Source organism: Cryptomeria japonica, chromosome 9 (assembly GCF_030272615.1).
Source record: "Cryptomeria japonica chromosome 9, Sugi_1.0, whole genome shotgun sequence".
NCBI classification, from domain to species: Eukaryota; Viridiplantae; Streptophyta; class Pinopsida; order Cupressales; family Cupressaceae; genus Cryptomeria; species Cryptomeria japonica.
Genome location: NC_081413.1, coordinates 245,707,615 through 245,717,711, shown reverse-complemented (window position 1 = coordinate 245,717,711; position 10,097 = coordinate 245,707,615). Strand labels below are relative to the sequence as shown.

At 36.4% G+C, this 10,097-nt stretch overlaps 1 protein-coding gene across 1 annotated transcript; it reads right to left on the bottom strand.

The window, feature by feature from the left end:
• Positions 1-4,753: 4,753 nt before the first annotated feature.
• LOC131044239 (serine/threonine-protein kinase D6PKL1) lies at positions 4,754-9,544 on the bottom strand. The gene is made up of 2 exons (XM_057977524.2): positions 8,676-9,544; positions 4,754-5,964 (listed from the first exon to the last, which is right to left on the bottom strand). The coding sequence occupies exons 1-2, from the start codon at positions 9,245-9,247 to the stop codon at positions 5,049-5,051; spliced, it is 1,488 nt and encodes a 495-aa protein (XP_057833507.1). The 5' UTR covers positions 9,248-9,544; the 3' UTR covers positions 4,754-5,048.
• Positions 9,545-10,097: the final 553 nt, after the last annotated feature.

Sequence of the window (10,097 nt, the reverse complement as noted above, 5' to 3'; positions counted from 1 at the left end):
GAGCTAAAATAAATATCAGGGTTTCAAAGATCCCTTTACCATCACTCAAATAAATATTAGGGTTTCAAAGATTCCTTTACCATCACTCAAAGATGATAAACTCTAAATTTTCAACAAGAAAATAAACTTAAATAAATAAGAAACAAAGATAAAACAAAACTAATCTTCAAGTCAAACTCAAAAGAAAAATAAGAAAAATAAAAAGAAGGGGTCCTCATTTTACTAATGCAAAATACGACATGTGCAAGGAATAATGAATTGGTGAAATAGGTGACCATTTAAGGCAAAAGATGTAGCTAGACAACCTAGAATCTATAGTTCAACACCATTTAACAAATGATTACTCATGGAGAAGGCAAAAAATAAAATACAACATCTAGTACCACAAACTCAAGTGTGTGAAAAAGTTGATTATATTTCTTAAAGCATACTAAAAATGTCACTGCAAATTAATCGTTGAGATGCATGAGTTAGTGTCATTAAAAAAATGATCATAGGTCTCCTTAATATGTTTGATATACATACAAACTTGATCATTAATCACCCAAAATTTTCCTCATTTCCAATTAGGTATCTATAACCTCTATGAGGTTATCAATATGATTCTACAAAACTATAGTTATATTACTAGCAGTGAGTCCATGACCTAGGTAGATGCTTACTCAAATCACCTATCTAGTTAAACTCTCTTGACATTTCTTTTATAATTTTACTCTTTATTTTTTCACTCACAATCAATGATGTTTTTCACTTAGTTGAAAATCATAGTGGTGGCATAGGATAAAGAGATTTAGATTTTAAACTCAACACACAGTTACAATTATATGAATAAAAAATACTCAAGAAACAATAAGGCAGGTAAATATATAAGGTTTTGAACATTCTTAACATAGTGATAACCATCCATACCTCAAGCAGTAAACATAAAACCACCTTGACATAACTAATGTGAACCCAAAATCTACAATTACCAACAAAGTAACCACCAAAACTAGCAAGGAACACATCGAAAAGTAAGAAAACCATAGTTGGCACATGCAACATTTGAATTTCTAACATAAAAGTATTTTACAAGAAAAGTGAGTACCAAAGCCAAAGAAAGAGAAAGACAAAATAGAGCCAACAAAATACACAAAATAGAAACAAACAAAAAAGGGAAACAAACAAAAGGCAAAAAATTACATACATGAAATGAAGAGTACACAAAATATAAACAAACAAAAAATGAAAACAAACAAAAGAAAAAATTCATATACATCAAAGGGAGAGGTAGAGAAGGGCCCCCCTCCAAGCTTAAATATAATTCTTAAGGAGTTGTCCCTTGGTAGGCAATGTGACAACCTCACCAATCAAAGTGCACAACTTGAAAATGCTTTTACATAAGATCCTAGGATTTTATTGAATTTTTTAAAATAAATCAAGTTAATAACTATCTATCTATCTTAATTAATATATCATTACGCTCATTTATGAATATAACTATATTAAAAAATATTCCTCATGATTGCAATCAATCATTCTAATTATTTTTACAATATTAAGAATGGGCATAAAAATATGATTTTTTCATGTATGAATATAAAAACATACCCCATTTGCATTACATATATCACAAAAATATAAAATATCATCCTAGGAATTCCTATCTATTTGCTTGTATGTAAGAATATATAATTCAATATAAATAAAATTGCAAATCATTACAATTCACTAAACAACTTCTAAAGAGTAATTAAATTGACATATTTACATTACCTATGTCATCACTCTAGAGTAATCAACTATAAGGAGAGATAGTACCATACATTCATTATTTTCTTCATTTATAAGCTTAGTAGTCACTCACACTTCTCCCAAATTGGGTGTGGCCCCGCCCTTCAATGCCTCGCCCTTCAATGAGGGTGGTGGACAATGATCTATGAAGAATATCATAACCATACTAGAACCATTCTAGAATCATGTGAATTTTATACATCTTCTATTTCATGAAGTCAATTGTGTACGCTCTAGATGCCCTCTCTATAGACCTACTTTACAACTTATGAAAAACACATAATCATAAAAGCATATTTAATATACTAACTGAGAATACCTACCAAGATGACTTCTTGAATTACTAACTATAAATGATATAAATATAAATGATTTCAAAAAATATAAATGATATGATTAGTTACCATCAACTACATTATAATTAGCAATGAATCAACTATCAAGAATTTTATCATTCCCCCAACTATAAACAAATTTGACCATACTTTGTACTATAATAATTTTAGTAGTGAAATTGATCTTAAGGGAATGCAAAAATTCATTTCCAACTAATTAGAAAATATTCATATACAATTAGTATTAATTTTTCACAGTTCATTAGATTAAGATGCACAAGCTTTTGGTTTAAATTGTATATGTTTGTTTTGCTCGATGTTTCAAATCACACTCAATGGTCCAATATTCCTCATCATGATGATGAACCACTGAATGTGATCTAAAATGACGAACAAAACAAACATACACAATTTAAACCAAAAAATTGTGTGCGTACGCACACACATAAATTGCGACAAGAAACAAATAGTCTCAAAAATGCTTGTAAGATCAATCTCTTTGATTCTCCAAAGACCACAAAAGTAGTTCAATTAGAAAAATGAGACTAGAAGGACTTATAATTATTAGTATATGTGTTTGATACTTGCAAATTTCTGTCCCATTGACTTATATCTTACCACTCCTAGCTAAGCATCTGCCCCTGGGACAGTTAACCCCATTAGCATTATTCAATAATAATAATAATAATAGAAAACATTCATAATTGTGGAGAGGGGGTCTTCTTTCATGTCATATTCTACTCATATTGGGGGTCATCACCATGTGTTAGGGAGACATTTGTTATTGGTAAGATACGATTTGCTTTTTCTTTAACTTTGGATTCTTTCTTTTTGTTTGAATAAAATATTCACAAATGATTCCACTTGCTCAAGAGTCAAGACAATTATAATCACATAGAGCCCAGGGAAGTTCTGTTTTTGTTGTTTCTACTAAATTTCATCATTATAACTGCTGGACCTTGTTTTTTAATAAAAAGCTAAAAATGCATTTGCGCCAACTTTTTGTTTAATATTCAAAGGACAAGACTAGCAATATTCACTCCTGCCTTGTCTCTATCATTGTATTTGGGGTCACTATCATCACTTACACAAGCTTTTGTTCTTATTTTAGCAGTCACCATCATCAGGCACAATGATAAATGTACGGCTCAGTTAATGGAGGGCGAAAATTAATTTCCTTGGACTTTCTAATTGCAGTAATTCAACTTTTTAATCGCAGTAATTGTAGGCACATGGTTAATGATTTGTAATAATTTAATTGGTAAATAAAGTTTAAATTTGCATTTAATGATTTGTAATAATTTAATTGGTAAATAAAGTTTAAATTTGCATTTAATTTATAATTTGGTTGATTGATGAAGAAAAATATAGTTATATAAAATTTCAAAATGAATAACGTTTATATGTTAGTAAGGAGAGATTAACTAGCATTATGTTGATTCAATGGGGTCTTAGGTATATTAAAGTTGATTCTTGTATAAAGATTCTTGTAAGTGAATCTTAAAGATAGTTGTAAATCCGTATTAGGAGTTTTCATGCTTTAAAGTGAGTGTTATATGGATAACATCTTTTATAAAGAAAGACAAAAATCTTATGCTATTAGCAATCACGACTCTGAGAACAATAATGAATGTACAACCAAATCAATAGACATAGAGGAGACTTGTTCCCTGTGTGAGTTACATGGATATGACCCACTCCAAAGTAAGACAAATTTCCTATAACTCCCAGGTGAAACATATGATTGTACAACATAATTAATAGATAAAGTATGTTGTTTTCCCTGAGAGGTTACATGGATAACACCCACTCAGAAGAAAGACAAACTTCTTATAATTTTAGTACTTGCGATTTTAGAACGATCATGAGGGTAAAAGCTAATCAAATGGATATAAGAGATTGTTTTTCCACGAGTTACACAGATAACACTCACTACAAAATAGGACAATTTAATTCTAATTTTAGAAGTCTTAATTACCAAAATAATAATGAACGTACAATTCAATTATCTTCATTTAAGTTGCCTAGATAATACCTACTGTAAAGATACACACAAAATTCCTCCAATTTTAATAATCACGATGAATGCGTAATAGATATATGAAATTATTTTTCCTTTAAATTTAATCAATAATGAATATACAATTTAATTATTTACATTACCTAGATAACACCTACAAAATAAGACAATTTTTCCAGATTCAATAATCTTGATTAATACACAATACAATAGATAAACAAAATTATTTTTCCTTAAATTCAAACAATAATATAATCATATAATACAAAGTAAAAAATATGATAGATATACAACTCAATTAATAAATTAAAAAAAATAAATTTTCATATACAATAATTAAACATAATTGAAGCCAAATTTCTATTTAACTTAGAACTCAACAAATTGATAGAATAAAAAAGACTAGTGGAATGAACAAGAGCCATGACACTCAACCAATCAAATCTTTTAATCTATATTTTCAATACTATATTTTATAAGTACCAACATTAGTTCCTAAATAAAAGTACCCAATTATTTGGGTCGATCCTTCCACACCCATTACTATTAGATGATAAAATGTAGGACAAAAATTAGGTCACTTTCATACAACTCAACACAACACACATGAATCAGATTTCCCCAATAAAATAATGAAAAATATACAACTAATAAATAATATTGGCTATTATATATATTTATTAAAGAGAAAAACAAAACACTCCGTTCCAGTTGAAATTGAATGCAGTTTGTCGCTTGAGGATGGAAAGCACGGACTCGATGTTCCCCCTGGTACATGGACAAACGACATCATGCTGTCTTCCTAGTTTCCATCATACTTTCTGAATTACTTACGGGGAAGCTCTCAATTATTTATGTACCGGGCATCTCAAAAATGAAATTATATATACAAGGCAGTGAAAGATTTGACAGTTGGATTGTCAAAAATATTCAAAATCGGAAGAATTGGAGTTCTTTTCAGAGGGCGGCGAGGAACAGGTGGGGACACTGAAAGGGCTGGGAATGTGAGGAGGAATGGAGCAGCGAATGAGTGCCCAATTTACGCCGTGAAAGAATGCGTGCTGTTTAATCTCCGTGGCCCCCCTGGTGGACCCGAGGCGCTTGGTGGGATCCTTAACCAGGAGGGAGCGTATCAGATCCTTGGCAGCCATGGAAGGCGGCGGAGGTAAAATCCCCGGTCTTTCCTTTTCTTCAGCTTCAGGGAAGCGTAGCGGCTGAGAGACAACGTTCACTAGGGTTTTCTCGTTGTCCAAGCCCCGGAAGGGTGTTCGACCGTAGAGAAGCTCGAAGAGGAAAATGCCAAATGTCCACCAGTCGACTGCGTTGCCATGGCCGTCGCCCAACACAATTTCCGGTGCTAGGTACTCGTGGGTGCCCACAAATGACATGGAACGCGCCTCTGTGGGCTCAGCTACGAGCTCCGGAAGAGCTATTGATGGTGAAGAGTCGCCGGCGTGGTGGTAGTTGAATCCCATCTTGGTCATCTTGGTCTTCTTGGGCTTGGAATTCTTTTTCCTTGGGAACATGGGGAGACACGAGACTACCCTCTGTCGCTGGTGTGGAGCTGTGGCACCCATTACTGTGCAGGGGAGTACACAGGCCGGCAAAATGCAGGCGGCGCCACCGCCTATGCTGGTGCTGGCGGTGATGGTGTAGGGGGTCTCGGAGGTTCTGAGCAATGTTGGGCGGACGGTGGATTTCAGGGAGAGGTCGAAATCGGTGAGCATGATGTGTCCGTCGTCTCGGACCAGCACATTCTCTGGCTTGAGATCTCTGTATACGATGCCCATCATGTGGAGATACTCCAATGCTAGCAGCACCTCCGATGCGTAGAACCTGCGAGAGCATGGGATTTGAACCCGCAAACACAGAAGAATTCAGTACAGAGGAAAAATGAGTTACTAGAAAAAGTTAATTGTGAATGAGGAAAAAATTAAGACTGTTGTTCACAGTGGCACGCATGATTTTAACTAAAGAAATACTGTAAAAATGCAACTAATGTGGCGGGGATGAAGTACCAGGGCCAATGTTATAAACTACCAGGGGTTTGGGTTTACAGTTAGACCCAGTCCGAACATGAAAAATGCTTGATACCTTTAATTAAATACGTTAGGTTTCCAGAGTCCTTACTGATTGAAAAATGCTTGATGCCTTGCAAACGGTTCTACTCGTACAGGTGGCTAATTCTGCAAAAGAAATGTAACTAAACGCAAGCTAGGATTTTCATTTTAATAGAAATGACATTGTGGAGAAGTGATGGACAACTGTTTGTTGGGACTCAAATGAGTGCCTTATGGTGGTCATGAAAATATGGTGAACAAAGATTAGTTTGGATCGTTTATACCCTTGTTGGTGAGGGAATTCGCCACCATCTCGTCTCCTTATCAGTCCAGCTCTCACATGAGAGTGAGCATCATGCCCACAAGTAGAAAAAGATGAACAATATTTGGTTCTCTGTTGCAGGGAGGATGCAGTTAAGGTGAATTGTAAGGAAAAGGTGAATTGTAAGGAAAAACTGATGGATTTAGTAGTTTCAGTATTCATTGGCAGTGAATTAGTAAGAGGCTTCCAGGTCCGAGTGATGGTGAAGGGCTGGGTGCTCCATAGTGGAGGTCATAGGTATGAATCTGGGGTTAAGGTGGTTCATCTCATTGAATAAAAATATAAGGTAAATGAGAGAGAATTCCCTTGTGAAATACTCACATAAGGAGGTTTCATAATTGGTGTTCCCTTGGTAGTGCTATGTTTACCTTCACCTTTTCTCTAACAGTGACAGAGGACTCCCTTTAGGAATAATCAGTCCATCCTGTGCTCAAGATTATTCTGCTCTAATCTTATTAAGTTAGAAGAAAGTCCTACTTTACATTTTTCTGCAAGATTATTCTTTTCACTAGAAGTTTTTCATTGCTTTTCTCAAATGTCTTTTACATCTCTAATTAGAAAAAGGAGTACAGAGCAATCTGAACAAAATTAAGCAGCTGTTTAGAAAGAGATCTGGAGCAGGGTTTACTTGGGACATGATGGAGCAAAAGTACAAAGCAAATAAGAGCTTTGATCTGCATCAAAAATTGATCCTTGTTATTGCAGTGCTTTTATGTACGGGATGATGTTTAAACATGTAACAAAAAACTTTTCCCTTCCTGTCAAGTGAAACTCAACAATTTGCCCTTTTCATTCCCTTTATAGAGGCCTCCTTAGTTACCGATGCAGCTATTCTATCAATTCACAAAATAAATCTCACTCGCATTACTACTGCAACGCCTGTATCAGCCTCAATCTATAACTGAAAACACTATTGAAAAAACAGAGCAGGAAGGCTTATTTTATTTCTTACTACTAATACAAAAAATGCATAGCCTCATGCCCAACAAGACAAACTCGCTTCTCTCTTCTTCTTTTCTGTTCTGTCATATGGCTAAATAGAACAAAATGACATCATGAAAGGCAAACCCTGCTTGGTAATCCTGGGCTTGCAAGAATTTGAGGCCTCCCCGTGTCCCACAGACATGGCCGCAAGGGGCAATCCATCTATGAAAAGCACCTAGTTTTCGATTGATGTTGCAAACATCAGGCTTATACGGTCTTGTATTCACTATCACTTTCACTTTCACTTTGCAACCACAGAGCATTGATTTGATGAGTCACTTAGAAAAGAAATTAAATGGCACTCTGCAATCAAATTTTCTACTACATGCACTTCATTATAATGGAAAAGTTACTTTAGGTCGAAACCAACCTAACCAAACAATTTGTTTTCCTTCTAAGATGCTGAAAAGAATTATGGCTATGTTTAGAAAGAATGTCTTCAAGGACATTATTGCATCATATGGATTCAACAATCTTGTCAGGCTCTAAATTGGATAAGGCCCATCTTACCAAGGAGTCCCTTAAAGGAAACTATGCACTAGATAGATTGACACAGAACCACTTGACGGTACTTCAAATATCTACAAGCTCCGAAAGAACACACCGCTCTAGCAAATCAACGCACCTTAAAAATTTAGAAGCTATCTCTGTAAATGCGCCCGGAATCTGTGTTTGGAACCTCGTTTAATTACAGTTTTGAACGGCACTGCAAACGATCTTTCAGCCCTGAAAATCTCTTCATAGCGCGTATATAGATCTCAATTTAATAAACAATTTCAATATAATTTGATGCAAAGTACTATGTAGAATTGCAGAGGCAAGGCCACAAAACAGAGTGAAAAATTCGTCTCACACGATTTACCAACATTTTGTTTTAGGGGATGTTCCTAACATGATTAGATGTCAAACATTTTGTTATAATCTATGGACCAAATAGGACATTGAAGTGACTGTGCTGGGCATCTCTTGAGGTGCTCTGCCACTGGTTCAGCCATAGCTTGTGTTCCTCCGAATAGTCAGTTTTGGGTACATCAATTGATTTAGGCTGAACTTAAAATACACGAATTCCCCTTCACAAAAACGTTTCAACACAAAAAAAATTCAGAGAAACCGCATTGTTTTCTACAGATCCAAAAACCGGACGACCACATTACACAAGAAATGACGGATTCCATGCCTACCGTGCAGCGTGGTCGGCAAAACGCTTTCCTGGCTGGAGCTGGCGAAGGACATGGAGGTCACCACCCGGGCAGAACTCCATGACAAGGCACGAAAACTGGACAGCATCAATATGAGCATAAAGCGTAGGAAGAAACGGGTGGTCGAGCATCTGCAAGATGACCTTCTCAGTCTCAGCCCTCAGTACCTTATTCCGACTAGAAAGCCCCTTTTTATCCATCACCTTCAAAGCAAAGCAAAACCCACTTCCCTTAAGCTCAGCCAGGTAAACACTCCCAATGTCTCCCCGCCCGAGCCTGTGCATTATTCTGAAATGCGAGAAACCCAGACGGCCGGGCGAATTGAGGCTCCGGATTGCCTCCCACCCGGCATCATTATTGGCCTTATGCGGTTTACTGCTACCAGGAGTCGAAATGGCGGTGGATTCTCCCGGGTCACAGCAGCTACTATTGGAAGAACTGTAACGAAGGCTCCGTGGATCAATGTCGATGAAATACTCAGCCGGCTCACCTGAGTCGGCACTGCTTCGCCCACTCCCGGGCTCCGACCCGGCCATTGAGGGCCCCTCGGACATCCTACCAAATTCCAACACCCCACATATTTATTCCTCCACATCCGTCTCTGGCATTTGTGCAGGAGAAGTTGATCAGAGGCCCCTGTAATTCGCTTATATTATATCGATCCCCCGTGAATCATCGCCCCTTGATATATTTTATTTCTGAGGCCGTCGTTTATCCGCGGTTAATCCCAAAACATAGTGTTTATTCTTCTTGGTCTTGTTTAACACCGCGTGATATGTTGTCGAAGTGAACGACCTGGGACTTTTTGCAGGCGAGAGGCGGGAGATCTCGATTCTGTGGCCGGCGGCGCCGGCAACAAAACGAGGGGATGTGTCGTGTGTGAATAGGATTGGGCAGCGTCCTCCATGTGGGTCCTGCTTCGTCTGTTGTATTCTAGTATGGGCGTGAAGATCCGGGGAAGATCTGTAACATACTATTGCTGGTATTGATCGGTTAATTCTTATTATTATTACTATCATGCCTAATTTGCCCTCTTGTACGTACAGTATTAGATAATACCGAGGCTATGGCTGCTGTTCTTTTGTCGCTTGCTTCTATACAGTAATGTGATTCTGCACCAAATGTTTGGAGAGCTTATGGTTGTCAAGAGTAGAACTCAAGAATTATCTATCTTAATGAAACTACTTAGGGGAAGAGCACCAATAGATAACATAGTTTTAATAACAGTCATCTTACCTCTCAATAGTTGTCATAGTGAAAACACCATTAATAAATTTGTATTGTATCAATAGCCGATCATTTTTTGTAATTTTTTGTTCATAATTGGCCCATTTTTGCACCAATGTTGAGACATTTGTCAACAAGTACTAGCAATTTTGAGTTGATTTTGAATAACACATCATT

Coding starts and splice junctions, on each gene's coding strand:
- LOC131044239 (XM_057977524.2), bottom strand. CDS start 9,247: ATGTCCGAGGGGCCCTCAATGGCCGGGTCGGAGCCCGGGAGTGGGCGA. Junction 5,965..8,675: donor TTTGCCGACCACGCTGCACG/GTAGGCATGGAA, acceptor ATGCTCTCGCAG/GTTCTACGCATCGGAGGTGC.